Consider the following 19,732-nt stretch of genomic DNA (forward strand, 5'->3'; position numbering starts at 1 on the left):
AACCCACATGGGGATATCTGCACACACCAGAGTACACTTTCTGTTTTCCACCCTTCTTCCACCACTCTCACTAGTATAAAATGTTGATTTTAATGATGTGATTCCTGTGCTACATTAAATGTGATGAAGTCAGAATGAAATGCAGTGTCTTCCTCACAAGGAATAAGTAAACCCTTTTAAAACCAACAAGAGTCAAATAAGTATCATCAACTAATCCTATGAGTGTTTCATAAAAATCTAAATGTCTTTGTTACATTAAGACATGACAATAATTTTATTTTTGCAACAGAAAGCTTTTCACACCAAAGCAGTTAAAATATGGGTGGCAAATTAATGTGCATTCAGTAACCAAGAGGACAATTCTGTGACACTGGAGTGACTGCAAATTTGTATCCTTTAACTGCACTAATGTCAAAGACTTGTTTACCCTAATTCTGATTTTTCTGCTTTCTGCAAGAATAAAGTACTATCTGCCTTGTACTTTTGCCACACAATCTATTGAGTATACCACCTTATTTTAGGTATTATATTTTTGATATTATTAACGGTGTAGAGATATAGAATACAGAAATACTGGGAGAAGAGAGGAGCTAAGTCTAAATCTAGCCATACAATTTAATGAAATTATTTTTACTACTAACAATGTCAGTGACAGATTTGGAAAAACTTTAAGCTCCACTTAAAATAAAGGAAAAGGTAAAGAGAAGATCTTGCATATAGAAATTCCCAAATTATAGTCCTGATGTCTACATTTACTCCTGTCCATCAGGTCATTGAGGTCCCAGGTTCCCTAATTACTTGGGATTTCTTGGCATCCAGATGCCCATCAGACAGCGCTAATTACCCTCACTGCTGAAAATACAAATGTGAGCACCCAGCGCTCCATCCCCACGGGGGGAAGCACCTTGCCATGACCCACCCTGAGTCAGGCTGACACCCCTCTATCTGACCTAACCAGGAGACAGCAACCTGATTACAACAACCCTAAATTTGAGGTCATTTCAATTTTTCAATCAAGGTTAGTGAAGCTTAATACAAGTGTAGGGGAAATAAAAGCTTTTAGTTGCATTTCCTCCACTCTGTCACCTCCTTCTTGCTGTCCTGGCAGTGCCAGCCTGTCCACTGTTGTTAGGAAGTTGCACTCCGGAGCATCAAGGTCCTCCCCCCTTATTTCTATTGTATTGGGTCTGGCTGAGATGGAGTTAATTACTGGTAGCTAGAAAGGTGCTGATAACACCCCAGTGTTTTGGCTACTGCTGAGCAGTGCTCACGCACCATCAAGGCTGTCTCTCCAACGTTCCCCCCCCCCCACACCAGTAGGCAGGGGGTGGGCAAGATCTTGGGAGGGGACATGGGCAGGACAGCTGACCCAAACTGACCAAGGGGATATTGCATACCATGTCATGTCTGCTCAGCAACAAAAGCTAAGAGAAAGGAGGAGGAGGGGGGACATTCGTTATTATGACATTTGTCTTCTGGAGCAACCACTATTCATACTGAATCCCTATTTCCCGGGAAGTGGCTGGACATCACCTGCTGGTGGGAAGTAGAGAATAAATCTTTTGTTTTCCTTTGCTTCTGCACACAGCCTTTTGACCCATGAGTTTTTCCATCTTATTTTCTCCCCACCCTGTCCTGCTGAGGAGGGGAGTGATAGAGCAGCTTAGTGGGCACCTAGCGTCCAGCCAAGGTCAACCCACCGCACCTATCCAGGCTGTACAGTGCAAAAAGAAAGGAGGGATGGCAGCAACAAGTTTTCTTCCAGCTTTTACTCCTGTCCATTGATCTGCACAGTGTGGAATGAAAAGCTTCTTTGAATTCCTATGACATGCGTACATAGAATAACTTATTAAAACCTATACATAGACTGAAAAACAAGTATCCTTAGATGGGTTGCACTGCTAATTCAGCTTTGACAGTAGTTTATTGAATTCAGTTTAATTTCACGATTTAGGTGAGGTTTTTAATTCCTCAATTCCTCTCAAAAGGATGAATGACAGATAAAGAAGTGAGCAGGATGTGCCATCCCAAATTACCTGTTATCTGCAACTCTGATCCTAGAAAATTTTTATTAGAAAAAAGGTAGCATACCTGAGAAAGAAGCATTCTCTTTTTCTTGACAGATAGAATCTGTAAGATTCCCCTTCATAATCATTGAACAAGTACCAATATCCTTCACAGTGTACAATATAATTAGTAGGATTGACATCTGGTCCTCTAAGTGCATATAGTATGCAGACAACCCTGAAGCATTTTGCACTGAGGTAATGCAACTTGATTCTGAAATTTGTTCATAAATTACTATATTTAAAAGAATTTAAAAGGAAAATTCTGCTGTGAGAGGTACTTATCTTAATCAGCTTGGCCATTTTTTCAGTCATCATGTTATATTCCAGATGAAGTGTATTACTAAAATAAGCTGTCACTGAAATGTATTTATTATGCCATTATATTAACATAATCTTAGCCTACACTCATTATAATGGCACCCTCCTGAAAGACAAAAAGAAGAGAAATATCAGGAAAACTGTAACTATATCACTAAAGAATCTCACTCCTACATACTTCAGTTTACCTTCTTTTTTTTTCTTTTTCTGTAGGTTGTGACCTCATCCCAGTCCAGTATCTCAGATGGGGTGATCCTGAACCAATTGCAGCAGTTGTTTTTGCATGTCTGGGTCTGCTGGCCACCTTGTTTGTTACAGCTATATTCATAATGTACCGTGATACTCCAGTGGTCAAATCATCCAGCCGAGAACTTTGCTACATCATTCTAGCTGGCATCTGCCTGGGTTACTTGTGCACTTTCTGTCTGATTGCAAAACCTCAACAGATTTACTGTTACCTTCAACGAATTGGCATCGGCCTTTCCCCAGCTATGAGTTATTCTGCTCTAGTAACTAAAACCAACCGCATTGCAAGAATCCTGGCTGGAAGCAAGAAGAAAATCTGTACAAAGAAACCTAGGTTCATGAGTGCCTGCGCCCAACTGGTTATCGCGTTTATCTTGATATGTATACAATTAGGCATAATTGTTGCCCTCTTTATCATGGAGCCACCAGATATAATGCATGATTACCCAAGCATCCGAGAAGTCTACCTGATTTGTAACACCACCAACTTGGGTGTTGTAACTCCCCTTGGATATAATGGATTATTAATTTTGAGTTGCACCTTTTATGCATTTAAGACAAGAAATGTCCCAGCTAATTTCAACGAAGCGAAGTATATTGCCTTTACAATGTATACCACCTGCATCATCTGGCTGGCTTTTGTGCCAATATATTTTGGAAGCAACTACAAGATAATCACCATGTGTTTCTCAGTGAGTCTGAGTGCCACAGTGGCCCTTGGCTGTATGTTTGTGCCCAAGGTCTATATCATCCTTGCTAAGCCTGAAAGGAATGTACGCAGCGCATTCACCACATCGACAGTGGTCCGCATGCACGTAGGGGATGGAAAGTCGTCTTCAGCTGCAAGCCGCTCCAGCAGCCTGGTGAACCTGTGGAAAAGAAGGGGATCATCTGGTGAAACCCTTAGGTAAAGTTTGCTAATGTGGGAGTGTGGGGAAGCAATTATGATCTTCTGAGAGTTACTAATAGTGGAAGGACAAAGGAAGATATATTAATTCCCTTTGCCTCTGCGCTGGGAGAGGAGTGAGTCCTCTCTCCCACATCAGTTTCAGGCTTGATTTAGTCAAAATGCTGTGGGAAAACAGGAGACAGAGCAATGGACAAACAATTACAAGGCTGAAAATACTGGCGGTGTCAACTGTACACTTAACGTAGGGAGGGAAACAAGGGAAATAACAACAGAACAAGAAATAGAATTCATTGCCTTCTCCTGAATGCACCCATTTACAAGCTCTTTCCCTTAAATTAATTGCATAGTGTTTGTATTTTGCCTCTAATCACAGCAGTAAGACAACAGGGTTTCTGCTAGTGCTACGTAATCAAGGTGGAGTAATAAACAAGTGGCATCATGAGCAGCCACTCTCAGGCATCTGAGGATTTGTTTCATATGACTCTTCTGTTATACCTTTTATCTCTTATTCCCTTGATTTTCCTTTCTTGTATTATCTCTTCCTGCTTTCTTTCTTTTTGTCCTCACCTATCTTCTCTTCTTTACCTTTCTTGATACCTTTCTCTGTATTCATCCTAACTCTATCAAATTCAGATGCTCACAGGCCCTGCTCTTGCTACCCTTGCTGCCATTGAACAGATACTCCCTTGAGAGATATTTCTTTGTTTCTTCACGAGGAATTATTTGAATTCAGTGATCACGAAGACAACTTGTATGTTCAGTGTATAAAAATTACAGTAAGTGAACACTAAAGAGAAAGGAGATCTCTCGAGTGGAAATACTGTCCTGCTTCATAGACAGAGCATGTAGAAAAGCACCCAGCCTAGTGGTTCGTTTTCATCTTTTCATCCCTTTCACCTTTGATATGGGTGCTAGGGGGATGATTTGGGTTATTTAACTGCTGGCATAAACAAAGAATTCTCCCTATATGAAAGAGCAGGGAAACAGTTTTGTCATTCTTCAGCTATGCATGTCTAGCCTGGAATTGACAAGTAGGTAGATTTTCCTCCTCACTGAAACACAATTGGATTTTAGGATTGGTAATACAAATATTTCCAGACATGCTATTGTTCACAACTGGAGTTGGCATAAAACAAGGGAATTTGTACTTCCATTTGTGTGTGAACCACAATTTAGACTTGAGGAAGGATTTTATTAGTAATACCTGCAGGATAGATTATGCCAAAGTGATGATTTGTTTCTGTCAGATTACTACTAATGCTTCTCTTTCAGTGACTTTGAATTGGTACAGAAATGGCGAGTCTACTACACGCTATTTTATACCTATGATCAGTTAATGATGCTATCTTCCAGTTCCTTTCCAGGTGCAGATTAGGATGCTATTTTAAAATGATAAATCCTTTATCAGCTTAAGTGATGATTACCTGAAATGTCCTTTTCTACAGCCTCTGTCTGTATGCCTGAATGACCTGAGGTGTTCAGGATAGAAGCCCTATAACAACTTCTGGGCCAGCTAAAAGAGGTATTCGTCATAATATGTCCTCAACAGGAGAGCATTCTTCCTCTTTGAGATCATTACTGTTTTCCCCTCACTTTTGCTGCAGGGCTCATTTGCCATCTCACAAAGTTTTTACTCAACAAGATGAAGTTATAGATGACAGGAAGATCTTGGGCTTGCGAAGGATTTGTTTGTCATCTGTTAAGGCCCAGTTTTGAAAGGTATTGCTCAAAAATCTTTGTTTTGTTCTGAAAAGTAAGGAGCGTACCCCGCTATTAAATATCTTTAAAGACCAGGTGTACTTTCTTCTTTTTGAGGACTCTGTTTCCATTTCTTTATATCCCTCAATGTGTAGATAATACCTGTGGTAGAGAGTTATTAGCAGAATGTAATAGTCCATCATCAACAATTACTTCTTTTTCAATAGCACCGTCTTGGAAATGTCTTCAGTCCTGAAGAGCATTGAGAGTGCCTGAGATGTGTGTGTAGGAATGAAAAAGGCAGCACAAAGCTGGTATATTGACACATTTACCTAGATACAAAGAACTAGAACATTTCAACTGAAACTTGGAAAAAACCTTTTACGTCATCAGCAGTGTTCATCAACACATAAAACAGTAACAAAGAGGACACTCCTAATGCATGTGTCTGAATCCTCAGCTGGTTAAACTGTGATGGTGCCAAGGAGTTTAGCAGTGCTCAGTCAGTGTGTGCCTGAAGGGTCTGGGAATCCATGAGCAAAATGATTCCATCTATCATGGGAAATTGTCTCTAATCAATGCCTATTTGGTTGCATGAAAGAAAACAAAACAGAGGCCTGAAATATGCTGAGTAAATTTAAAATGCTGCTCAGGACTTCATCTATGTCTGATATCATCTCCAAGAAAGAATAAAAAAAACACTTTCAGCTTCAATTCTGCTTACTGTAGAGCATGAGCAAACAGTCTGACTATTTTACTTAATATTCAAACTTTTCTTTAAAAAAAAATTGTTGCACGAAGTAATATATTTCAAGGTATTATTCAGTACAATGTTCAAAAGCTTGTTTGGATAGTTACTCAAGTAAACACTGAAGTACTCAGAATCAAAGGAAATACACACTAGAGCTACATGGCATTATTTAAATAGCTGAGGGGCTTTATTTAAAAGAGAGTGAGTCACTGTTGAATTTTAAAGAAACATGCTATTTAAGTCACCAGTGCTTAGAGGGGCCTCTATCATTAGCATTTTGCTTCCTGACACTAATTTATAGCGCAGCGTAGTATTGCATCAAATCATTGTCAAACAGATAATGCCAATGCTCCATTCAGAGTTTTCACATCAGCTGCAAAATGACAGATAACAAGACTGCTTTTGCCTAAATAAAGCAATGCATCTGTTAGAGTCCTAAATGACTTTTTGCATGGGGTGTTCCTCAATCAAGAAAACTGAGGCAAGCTGTGGATATGTGTTGGAATGATTGAATCTTCACATACTGAAATATGTAGAAGGAGAGAGTAAAACTATTCATTACCTAGTGAAATGAAAACCATTTCATGTAGGCTATTGTGGTTCAGCAGTACTCACCAAAATATATTCTACCCTCATTTAAAAGTAGGGCTAACAAATCAGACATTTTCAGATGGAACTCCACAAAGAAGAACGCTGAACACTACATAGCTGGAGTCAAAGCCACACAACCTACGTAGAGAGGCGTTTGAACCTTCTGCTTCCAGTTATCTTACCAGTTAATTTCATAGGGACTAGGAAGTAGGAAGGCCATAAATAAATTGAGCAAATCTTACCTTAAGGTCCCAGGAACTATTATGACACATGCTACACAGCCTTTTTGCAAGAGTCCAAAATACAGGACTAATTTATCCTCTCCTCATTCTCAAATGACTCTGTATCCCAGGTGAGATAAGGTCTGTATATTTCTGCTACAAGAGCTGCTACTATATTTCTAGCCATGCCTGCAGACCAAAAGGTCTCAGTCATGCTACCTCGGCCTGGAGAATAGAGCAGATGTTCCAAAGTTTCTCTTACCTTTCTTATATCTTAGCCCTGGATTTCACACAGTAATTTCTCCACTGTAGTTGTTTATCTCTTCCCGAACATGTCTTTATATAGCCCAAACCATACATGGGCCGTTTTCCAAGCTTACATATACTGACCCTTTAAACACATGTATCTCCCTCCGCCTACCTATAGAAAAGCAAGTTTGATTTCCTTTAAAGCAGGTAATAAACTGTTCTGAATGGCCAGCAAAGTGTTAAAACCAGCCCTAAATACTGTCTCTCCCACATCTATGTACTAAGCAAGTCTTAAAAATCCTGCCAATGTTTTTCTCCCTGCCCTTTAAATTTCTCCCAAATCTTCACAGTGCAGCCAGTGCTCCTCCTCTCCAATTCTCCCACTGTTGGTTGTAGATGCCCCACTGGTTCCTGCCCTCAGCTGCTTCTTTTGGAGGTCCCCAACCCACCTTCAACATTCTTCAGTTGCTTCAGCAGCAAATTCTGCACTGTTCCAGCCTGTAAGTGTTATGGGAAAAATCAAGAGGAACCTGGCATCCTTCTATAGATCAAGCTGTGACCTGGACACAAACAGCAGAGCCGTTCAGGCAGTGAGATGGGAACCTCTGAAAGAAAAGTGAGGTCAGAAAACACCATTGCAAGCCCAAGGTAAGGCTCTCTGCTTGGAGATTAGAGGCTTAGTTCGTATGCATCCCTCTTTATCTATTTTTGCAGTGACAGTGAGAGGCAGAAGAAGGGAATTAGGCAGCTAAAGTGTTTTTTAACTGCCAGTTGGCTATTCTCCCTGTGATGATGTAGGACTCATTTCGGTTTCTTCTACCACATTCTCAACAGACAGGAGCTGGTAAGTGCCCAGTACAAGCCAAAAGTACTCTCCCAAAACAATACAAGACAGATTATCATTTTCTAAATGAGTTAGGATTGCTGAAATTAACTATTCATTTAAGCAAAAGGACTAAGCAAGTACTTTCAATCTGTTGCCCAGGCAGGTAGGTATGGTCACTCAACAGTAAAGAATCATCACCAGCAAATGTTAGCCATATTCAAGATACATTGGATGTTTGCGGTACTGTGCATAATTCCTCCATACAGAGGTGAACAGCACAATACTAGACAACAGAAAAAAGATGCACATTGATTTCTGCACCTTATCATAGACATTTATCCACAGCAACTCACAAATGTCTTTGAGATTAAAGCTTAATAGCCTGGTGTGGCAGTAATGCTGTATTCCACCTGGATTTACTAGATGATGAAGTATTTCCTAAATAATTGAAAATAAACTGTGGCTGTCAAAACAAATGAACTACTCATTTGTTTTTTAATGTGTTAATTTGTCCTCTTAAGAAGTTTGTTTACCACTGTGTGATTGCAGAACTAGGCATTGCTCTGTACATATACATATGCAGAAGTGATAGGAGTGACAGCTTTCATTCAGGAGTGGGGATCCCTTGCTCTAGCGAGCCAACACTCACCCTCAGGCGAACCATAGAATTTTTATTGTATAAATCACTATTACTTTGTTTTATCTTACTCAACTTAGACAAAGATGCTCACACATCCACGTAGGAGTCAGGTGCCATATGGGAACATTTTGTCTCCCTCTCAAGTGCTACACTGGTAGAGTAATAGCAGCTTGAGGGACCAAGCGCCTGCCTTGCACAGGCATCAGAAAAAGCATTCAGGTGTCCAGGCTCACCTGCTGTTAAATGCCATTCCCTGCCTCCTATGAGGAAAACATGATAAGTAAGGTAGATTTTTCCACTGGACTGGATTCAGCCCTGGACCACCAGTGGCTATAATTAGTGTTTACATCAGACAGTCCCAAACTGTCCCATAATGAAATATTTTGGAAACAGGTGTCCACCATCACACTGTGTGCTCTGATTTCTGCAAGGAACAGCTGGTTTCCCCCTTATCTGTTCTCTCTCTTTTCCCCTCTTATGACTGACTATATCTGTTTCATTACAATTCAAACAAGAGCTATTTTGATCCACAAAATAAGAAAAATATGCTTGGATCAGCCTAGAAGCTGCCATTCATGGTTTAAAAATATCACAGTCTAAGTATTATATCATACATCAGCACGTCATATCTCGGCATCAAAATCTTGAGATGAGTTTTTTCAGAAGCCTGAATTGAAATTTCTCCAAAAGCCCCACCCTTTTTTCCTCAGGAAATTTTTCAAACACTCCCTCTAATTCTGAATCTGATTGAAATCTATTTAAAGCACTGAAAAAACAAGTGAACCGAAAATTTTCAGGCTTGAACTAGCTTGAGCAATCTTAGCGTTTAAAACTTGTTCAAGGTCTGACTACTGCTATGTTGCACTATTAGGAAAGCCCCAGGAAGACATTGAGTTTCCAGACAAATGGGAATCCCCATCAGAATAAACCTCTGCTACGCACACCGTGCCGAGGGGCTCCAAGATGCAGGCCATGCAACTCCCCTTACCCAGATATCAAATTTTGACTGGTTGAAAGCCACGATCATGAATAAGTGGATAGATTTAAAGCCATGCCCATCAAGCTATCATCAAATGTTTTTAGAATTTGTGTGTGTATTATGAGCATGAGGATTTCAGATGTAAATGTGAGAGATTCAAATTCCCTATGCCTCAGGAAGAGAAGTTGCCTGAGAGATGAAACAGGGCTGTTATTTGTCATGGAGCTTTCAGTCCTGTAAAGAAGATGGAGTACAAGAAAGACTGGGGGAGTTTTGTGGAAAGCTGAAGCTAGCTCATATTCCTCACATGTACGCCCATTGAGAAAGATACTGATCGTGAGTTTCTGCCACAGCATGTTCTATTGGGACATATTTCTTACAGTACAACTGCCAATTTTGTCTTCATTTATATGCAGCTTGAACAATTTCTTTGACACATTTTGAATGATGATAAAAGAACACTACGCTTCTCCTCCAAAATTTTTAAAAACTTTTTACTTACCAGACTTTGTCAGGCCATGGGTTATAGGTTCATATCACAATTTTCACAACCAAAGAGCTGAGGTACTCTTGGTGATCTGGGTGGTCATACGGTACACTGAGACTAAGACTCCGTCAGCTCCATTGCCTGGCAAAACAAGGGAAAGCACAATTTTCCCAATCCGTAGAATAACAGTCACAGACTTCATAAAAATCATCGGTTCTGCAGTTTCTGCAGGTAGTGCACTGATTTGCTCATAGAAACATGAAACAGAATATAGAAGAGGTTGTAACCTCACGACACTGGGCTCAAGGCTGGGGTATCACCTCTTGTACGGAGTTGTGTCAGCAGCCTGTCAGTTATGCCAGCATGGATTGCTTTCCTAGTGGAGCCTGGTGGAACCATTCTACCTTGTATAAAATAAACACTGATTGGAAAAGGCAGAAAGTTATGTTCTAGCCTAGTGAAAAGAACAATGATTTTTGATGTCAGACAATAGCAGAGGAGAGATTCCAGCCTGAGTCTCTTGTACCCCACGAGTGCCCCATCTGTCAGACTTTTATATTAGCTTTACACTAAAAGAACTTTAGAATTCTGGTTTTATTTCACTGGCAAAAAAAAAGGGGGACATTATTTGAAATCCTGAAGTTTTATAGAATAGACAAATAATTTACTGGTGGCTTTTAGTTTTTTAAATTAGCTCTTGTGTGCATGGAGAACTAATCAGGACATTACCAAAGAATGTGGATCAGAAGAACTAATGCTTAAGAAGTTACATTATAGAAATGACTGGCACCATTCTTGAGCTGTAGCAGTGACCAGCTTTTAGCCATTGCTAATCTCAGTGCAATAAATCCCAGTGGAAGGTGAAAAGTGAAAGTGCTGCACAAAACAAGACCAGAGATTACTGTAAGGCAAAAGATGTCACTGAGAAATCATCATGTCCCCCAAAATAAGTTAATGTCTACAGATGCTGTTTAAGGGGACCATCGACTACAAATTGCATGAAAGTGCTTAGACGGCTTTGTACTACGAGACAACGGCAGAAAAGTGAGGGGTAAGCTTCTTACATGACATAATGTCATTAGAGCAGGTAACAATTCACATGAGGTGAAGGTTTGGATCAATGGGTATTGTTCTTATTTAAAAAACTAAAATCTAGCCATGGTGATACAACAAGATATTATTTGTTGGCTTCATAGCCTTGCTAGAAAAGAATTTTGATGCACGCAGAAAAAAAACCACATATGACTCTTCAGAGGAAGTCATCATCATTTTGACTGATTAGTCTGCATTTATTAATGAATCAGTTCCCAAATGGATCATTCAGAGTTTTTTAATCTAATATGCTACAAAAATTTAGGTTGAGAGATTACTGAATGGTTTGAGTCCTTCATTTTTCCCTAAATAATTTAGTCTTGGTGTCTTTTTGGACAAGCTTGATACTGTGATTAATTAAACTTCAAATATTGGGAAATGACTGAAGAATATTTTATGAAATTCAGTGAAAGGTATTAGGTCTGAAAGATTTTGATAAATTGCTGCTAAAACATTCCATCTTTATAATGAATTGTTACTCTTGAATGCCGTGATTACAGTGATGTTTAATTTGTGTACACTGCTAGTGTTATTGGTTTGAATTTTCCCCTCAACTTAAATTTAATTAAAATACTGATTGATTGATACAAATTGTTTGGCTGCATTAACTGAGCGCATGTATTCAAGCCTAATTTTTGGCATTGTTTACCTTATTAAGACAGCGTCCCCATCATTTTGAACCAAGTATCATAGCTGAATTGTGCAAATTAAATTACACTGTAAACAGTTCCCTGCCTACTGTTACACATATACGGTCTAAATGATAGCAAAATGCAGTCCTGCTAGTGTACTACAAAAAAAGACAATGAAGGAACAGTGAAGAAGGGATGCTGCAGTTTGATTATTTATTTTAGGTGAAGAAAGAGCTGAGGAGGAGCTTTCTAGTTTTTAACAACAGTGTCTACCCCTTTTACCTTTTTTTTTCCATCTTCAAGCCTGTCTCCCAAAATTCTGGTGATAAATAAATGTCATCATAGACTATATCAATATCGTCCTTCAGTCATGCTGAAGATCACCCAGACAAGCCATGCAGGTTGTCTCATGGCCTTTAGCGTGTATGATGTAGATCTTGTTGCAAACTACCATTTGACCTGAGCACAGGTTTGTTTACCAAAGGAACTTCTGGTTCTTTCCAGCGCAAACTTTGATATGAACTGGCATTGTAATTAACTTGGCAAACAGAAAACTAGGACATCCACCTTCCTTCTAAGGTCCAAAGACATGAGCCAGTCTGGCACTATGGAAATACTTGCATGAATTATAAAGAATTATATTTGTACTTGACTACTGAAAGTTAGTGTGGACTGGTAGAAGAACTGGAATTTCAGCTGACTTAGCACATTTGGTTACAGATATTTTTTAATAACTGTGACTGAAATTCAAGGCAGGTATCTGTTAAAGTATATAAACACAAAACTCTCTTTTAATTTGCTGTAGTTTTCGATTATAGCATTATATATTGCAGTGATTATCTGGTTTGCTGCTAGTTGATGACTTATAACACAATTAGACATTGCCAAAAAAAAAAAAAAATTAAGTCATTTTACAGTCCACTATCCAATAATGAGTTAGCAGAAAAAGAAAGGTTAAAAATCTAATAAACAAGCACTAAAGATGCAAAACATTAGAAAACCAAATAGAGTTAATATATTAAATATACAGCATAACATAACAGATCCAAGTAATAAAAAGCATTGGAAAAGAGAAACTTCATTATTATAAATCAGCAAAATTGAAAAACATCATGTTAAACTCAGTGCCAAAGTAAGGCTTTGCAAAGCAGGCACCCATCCATCCATTTCACAAACTTAGAGAAGTTTCTAACATTTAAAATGCTTCAGAGCAAATGAGATGCAGTTTCCCTTTTCAACATAATGAAGGAAATAATAAGTAAAGTAACGAGACCTTCTTATGGCATCTCTAGTTATATATACCTGGAAAAGAGAGGACAGAAGTTCAACATAGTGAATAGAATGGATAGAACTAGAAGTCTTGTGTAAATAAGACCCTACAGTACAAAAATCCTATACAATGGTTTGATCAACGTTTCAGAAATGCCCTTTCAGTAAGAAGGTAAATAAACATACTGGTAATATTTTGTTATTGGTCTAATCTTCCCTTGAGCCAATATAATGTTTTGTATATCATTCCATCAAAAATGTCATTTTAATTCACCAGCTGCAATTGCATATGATTGCTTAATTAGAATAAGCTGTAAAAAAAAAAAAAAAAAAAAAAGATTATGCTGCACTTGAAAAAAAAATTGTGAGTTTGGCTTTAAAGTAATTTTGCTTGCTGAAATTCTGCTATTAAGCAAACAATGTTTATATGCTGATTTTTTTTTTTTTTTAAAGGAACAAAAAGTGCCATGTTTAATAATATATAATTTATTTTAGCCTTTATATAAATGGAAAAATGTCACACAATAAGCTGAGACCCCTTTAAAAGTATTCGGTGCAAAGTGAGGCAATGTCAAGATAGCATGACCAATCTCACAGGACTACTTTTCAAGAATACAGCATATTTGTAGTTCAGAGCAGCCCCTACAGTAACAACGCTAAAAGTTTTTCATATTTCATTCTTTACCACTTATGCAGAAATCTTCAACACATATTGTCTTACCTAGTCTAAAGGCCATCCTTAACTCTGCTGCTATGAAATGCAAGTTCTTCATCATTTCTTAATATCAAGACAAACTAATATTGCAGGTGAAAAATACTACTTGTATGTTAGATCTGACAACTAAAATGTGTAAGTGGGTCTGGAAAGGTGGTTGGCTTTGTAACATTCAGCAATCTGTCCAAGTTCCAGGCACAAGAACATTGAAAAGACCCTGTAATAATGATGGAAAGCAAAAAGACAGTATTTCATCAATACACTGTAAAGCTTTCTGAATTCCTTCTCCTGTCCTCCTCTAATTTCATCCTTCAGGGCTTTAAAAAAGTCTTGCTTCAGATTTATTCCAAAATAGCCGAAATGAGAGGTTTGGGGTTGAAATAATAGATATTTCCTGCTTTGACTATTGTTAATTAGTGGGAAAAATCTTGATTCAGAAAGAGGTTTAGACACCTAATACCATTTCCAGTATCTCAGACCAAAAATTGGAATCCCATTAATTAACAAGGATCTTAGGAATTAGTCACTGCAATGCTGAACTTATGTCCCCAGTACATGATTAGCCATTGCCCTACAATGAGATTTGGCTGTACAACCATTCTCCTCTTAAGTGTTTCTGTGGAAACATCACTTTCTCCACCCCTGCAAGGTACAGTTTCATCAGGACATCACTCCTGCATTGATTAGAGCTACTCTGTTCCTCTGGGGTTAACGTTGCCAAGCACATATTTGGTGCTCAATAATTAATAACATTTCTGCATGGCACTATGAGATTGCATTTGAAATATGGATCGTTGACAGCTCTCCATCTCCAACACAGCAAATTACCTTTGCTTTGCATTGTATTAAAAAACCAAAAGATATCATGAGATATCTTTTAGTTGGTTAAACTTTTTACTGAAAAAGGAGAGAAAAAAAAAATCTTATGTTTAAGAGTAAAAGCCAGTTTCTAATTGCTGCGATATTTTCTTCCAGAGGACAGATTATCTGAAACAGCTACTTTTCTCTGTTGCAAGCACTTGTCTTTTGTGTAGTCTTTCTCAACTGGTGTAGTGTGGACATTTGAACAGAGCCTGTGTACTACTACCCATATTCTACACACAGACTATTTTTCAAGGATTTGACTAAGTCTTTGACCAATTTATACAGAAATGTGGGCTATGGCACATCTTCTAGATCTGGCCTGCCAACATCTCCAGATAGGAGATATACTACCATATGGAATGGACTGCTGGTCAAGGCATCCAAGACACTCTGCATGGAAATTAAGAGAGAGCAGGGGCTGGAGGGACCATAAGCACACCTGGGTCTTATCCTAACATGAAGTCAGGACCACCAGGATACCAGCACCTGGTTCTAAAGTGTAGGCATAGTCTAATAAAGTCCATATCTAAAGACTATCATCTCTTGTCAGTACAGGGCCCCACGCCTTCACTGGAAAAAAACAACCAATCAACCAACCAACTAGGGTTCTACACAATAAAACTGGTTTCTACAGCATTGTAGCCGATAAGTATTGGTCTCATTCAGGATGATGATTCCCATATTCCCCCTTAATTTCCCATAGCTTTCATTAATTTTGGTCTAAAGGGGCAGTTTTGTTGGAAGGTGAAGAAGGCAAGAAAAAGTCTAACAGTCCTTCAAACCGGAGTGGTCACGCTGGTGTTTCCTGCCATGTATCACCTGTACATCGAGTTCCCTAAAAGCCAAGGCAGTACAGACATGGTTTCTTTCAGCCCAGGAGTAATTTTCTTTCTCTCTACTGATCCCCTCCAGAGAGTGCAGAGCAGTGCTGTGTAGATAGAGTGATGTGACAAAAGTATTTGGCAAAGGGACAAGCACCGCAGTGATTGAATTACTGGGAATTACTTCTCAAATTTCCTGTCGCTGATCAACACTTATAAAACATATTAGTATGTATCATTTAGTATTTTTCTTAAGACAACTCACACCTGTGCAAAAAAAGACACAGCCCACACCACATCCAAAGACCCCAAAGAAACACGAAAATTTACCCAAAATCTTTTCAATCCTTCAACAGAATTTAGTAGCTGCCTTTCTGCACAGAAGCAAAGTCTTCTCTCTCTTTTCTAACCAACATATAGTCCTGGAATTGACAATGAGAAAAGAAATGTATTCTTGCACATACTGCTCACACTGTAGTGTTTTATGCCTCCTCCATATAGCAGCTGAAACAGCAAATTAGTTTTCACATTAGCATTTTTTATGACGACTGTAAAGGAATATTTGAGAGGTTTTTAGCTCCTCAGATTAAATCTTTTAAAACAATCCTTTGTTTTAACAACCAGGAAGGGGACATTTCTCTAATGCAAGACATTCTGAGGCAAAATCACATCCTTTGCTCTGAAACCAGCAACCCGTTTTTAAGCAGAACTTCTCGTTTGCCTTTCCAGAATGGTCACCCAAAGAACTTTGCAGCTTCCATGCACTGGTTAGATGCACGTTCCACGCTAGGAGGATCGATTAGAGTTTGGTCACTGTTTTCATAATTACATATATGTTTAGCACTGAATGAATGGCAGTGCCACAGCTACTATGGTTCAAGGCTTTGAGGCATTCTGTGACAATATACTATTTCTGATGGTGTAATTTGTTCTTGAGTGGATGGAAAAACTTGAAAGGTTCATAGTAGTCTCTCCACTGACTTTCACAGCAGTGAAATTTATGCTAACGACTGGGGAATGGGCAATTTGGGGGGTTTCTTTATCTGGGTCACATGCATCCTAACCAGGGTTCTTCAGGATGGAGTTAACAAGGACACTTACCTTTTGTTTCCTTCTGTTGGCTATTTTTTAGTATCCAGCTTATTGTAAGCGTTTAGATTCTCCAAATTCCTTCTCTTAGTCTTGACTTTTTCTCCTTCTGTCTTGTTGGGCGCAGAGTATCTCTTTTGGTTATCGGGTCTAAAAGTAACTGTTTCCTTCCTGCTCTTCCTAAACTCTGCTGTCTTTGATGTCTAACACCTTCACTCCAACTTTATTTCCTTTTCTTTCCTGTGAAGTTTCAACACATTCTTTTCTCTTTGCTCTTTCTCTCTGGCTACCGCAATTAAATTTGTATGATCCAGTTTGACTTCCTCTGTATTTTTCAGTGAATTTATCTACTCTCTAAGCCCCTCCACTTTTTCCTCTGCTCTAGGAATCGACTTCCATTTAATATGTATGTGTCCTGCACGAGCTTCATGCCTGTCTGGGGGCACTGCATATACCACACTCTGGATTGCCTTAAAACCTTGGTAGCCAGCCCGCAAAGCTCCTGTTGTTCCTCCTTTCAGTAAGGTTATAATTTTTAAATGAAAGGACTCTGCACTGAGCACACCTCATTTTTCTGTCTCCGGTTCACTCTCAGATTCACTAAGCTTCTTCCCTGGTTGTTTATGCAATATACACTGCCTCTGAGGATCTACAACTGCATCCAAACTTTAGCCTCACTTTGTGCGTACTCAGATTATTTCTCGTTTACAGGATTGTTCTCTTGAAGGTACCTTTTGCTATTGAAATCATAATGGACAAGCAATAAATAAGTCTTTTATTCTGTAATGTTAGCAGTGTTAAAAAGTACAAGCTTCCCCACAGAAGTGTGTTAAACACCCACAACGGAGCTCATAGTGTGCGGGAATGGGATATCACAAACTCTTTGAGAAGACATCTGCAGGCATTTTGCCCAAATTTTATTGAAGCATTTAAATAGGTATTTCAACACTTAGCACAAGAATTTGTACAATTAGGGTGAAATCCACCACTGGGAAGAGAGCCAGCATAAGACCTCTTCAATGCTCACATCCCAATTAAGTGCCCAGAGAGTAAACAAAGACCAGGTCTTATGCTGGTATCCTCTCCAGGGATTAATTAGATCCTCAAGTATCCAACTGTTTATCCAAGTGAATTTTTCATCCAAGTGCAAGGTATGGTATTTAAAACATTCACAGTACTGCACTGGGTGCTAGGATTGGGGCTGATTTCACTTGACTTTATGTCTACCTCTCAGCGAGTCCTCTAGCCTCCTTTTATTGCTAATGGAGAGAGGAAGGCCCATTCACGACATGAACTGTGAGCCTACCCAAATTTTATCCAAGCAGTTAACTCCACTTGGTGCTTGCTTTGACAAGCAGAGGAGCAAGTCTGACAGAGATGGAGGGTCAGAGAAAAACATTGTTAGGATTGAGAACGTGGCCACCAGCTGATTTTTCACTGATCCTTAATTGAAATGTTGTTTCCCTTAAATTGTTTAGCCAAACCTTGTGATCTAACTCCAAAAAATATTAAAGGCAAAAGGTTAGCATGTTATTTATTCGCTAGAATTTTTTAGCTCGTCCCATATATTAAAAAAAAAGAAAATGATGAGCACCTCTCCTGCATAGCCCTGTTTGCTGTAGCACAGATCCGGGGGTTTATGCAGTTATTCCACCGCTCCCACGGCTGCTTTGCACTATACCCCACCGCTGCCACAGTAGCATTCGTGTGCATGGCCCTTTGCACAGCAGCTGCCACCGAAAGCTGAGCCCACAATCACTTCTTTCTGTTTGCTCCTGTTGTTGTCGTGATTTATTAGGTACAAAGGCAGGAGACTGGCCCCGCACAAGTCGGAAATAGAGTGTTTCACCCCAAAAGGGAGTATGGGGAATGGTGGGAGAGCTACAATGACCAGGTAAGCAAACAGCAAGTGGCCGTAGGGCAGTGTGATATGTGTGTAAACAAGAGGAGCAGCCCTGGGACAATGCCAGGCCAGATCCTTTGTCTGTAATTCCTGTGCATCCCATACAGTATGTTTAGAAAAGAAAAAGAAAAAAGAAAACACATGGCCACTGCTGATTTCTATGTTCCATCTGACCGCCAAAAAAACCCTGCACCGTGTTCATTCGAGTGATTGGAACCACGTGTCCTGTGTGATGTTGTCATAATCGGGTGCTTTGGGGAGGAGAAACCTTACACCTGACTCATTAAGCCAGTAGAGCAGATGAAGAGAGGCAGCGTTCAAACTCGGAGTAAGCAGCTCCAGAACTCCTCTGGAATGGTGGTCCTGCTACATATTAGGGGTCACATCAGGTCTAATCAAAAGAGCTTTTAAAAAGAGCAGAGAAAACCTGATCGATGAAAACGTTTTCAATATGAAAATGTTGGTTCTTCTCAATCAAAATAGCTTGGGGGGAAGTGCTGAGTTTTACAGTGGTTTTAAGGAAGGGTTTCAAACTCACTTTAAATAGAGTTTAGAACACCTTTTTCATAAATTTCTCCATTTATTTTAATTCACGTATTTATTTTCAATTCTGTTTTGGCCATTATATATTGGATGACATTATACGCCAATGTTACAATTTTAATCAGTATCTCATACTACGTTTTTTCAGGGTTACCAGGATGAGCTGTTTCAATATGGCTATTTTGATGTTTTTGTATTGAAATATTTCAAACTATTTAATTCTGTGAAATACTTGGAGATTTCGGCTATTCATCTCATTTTGAGTCCAGTCAGATTTCCAAATGTTGAACTCTCCCATAGGACAGAAAATCCGTTTCTCCAGACATCTCCATTAATAAATTAATAAGCCGCATGTGTCACCAATGGTTATAAATCTTTCAGGAAACAATACTCTTAATAAGCATTGTATCATTGTGTTACATTCTACTACAAGTTAGAAACATTTTGTTCACACTTTATTAAAAGATCTACTCATTCCTTATCAACCCCTGTAAGTTATTTATAAACTTATTTAGAGCACGGTATGGCCAAATTATACCTTTACTTTTCCCAAGTGTTACACCACAGGTGAATTTCATCATTGCAGGAGGGTATTCAGTGAAACACTTGCACAGTGTTATGTTCCCCCTGGCTATAACAATATTCACTCATGTACAAAAGGCTATCAACTATAACGCCACATAGCACACACCTGGGGGACTCCTGCTGTTTAAGTAACATCAGGAACTTTCATCGCTGACTGTTGTACGACATGTATACACGCCTGTCATTTTTTGTCAGCTGGGTTTCTGTTTCTTGTCTGTGTGTTGTCTGGATTAT

General features: G+C 39.1%; 2 protein-coding genes across 5 annotated transcripts in view; one reads left to right on the forward strand and one right to left on the reverse strand.

Moving 5' to 3' along the window:
- Positions 1-19,732, forward strand: part of GRM5 (glutamate metabotropic receptor 5) — a 273,845-nt gene that overhangs the window by 244,286 nt on the left and 9,827 nt on the right. For 3 of the 4 annotated variants that reach the window (XM_049823415.1, XM_049823414.1, XM_049823418.1), the window contains 2 exons: positions 2,601-3,540; positions 18,266-18,361. In XM_049823415.1, coding sequence (XP_049679372.1) covers positions 2,601-3,540; positions 18,266-18,361 — 1,036 coding nt within the window. The remainder of the gene's footprint in view (positions 1-2,600; positions 3,541-18,265; positions 18,362-19,732) is intronic. The other variant, XM_049823416.1, reaches the window with a different exon arrangement.
- Positions 1-19,732, reverse strand: part of PRSS23 (serine protease 23) — an 898,595-nt gene that overhangs the window by 180,450 nt on the left and 698,413 nt on the right. The gene's annotated exons all lie outside the window — the stretch shown is intronic.

The sequence above is a fragment of the Accipiter gentilis genome, chromosome 19 (genome assembly GCF_929443795.1).
Source record: "Accipiter gentilis chromosome 19, bAccGen1.1, whole genome shotgun sequence".
Classification (NCBI taxonomy): domain Eukaryota; kingdom Metazoa; phylum Chordata; class Aves; order Accipitriformes; family Accipitridae; genus Astur; species Astur gentilis.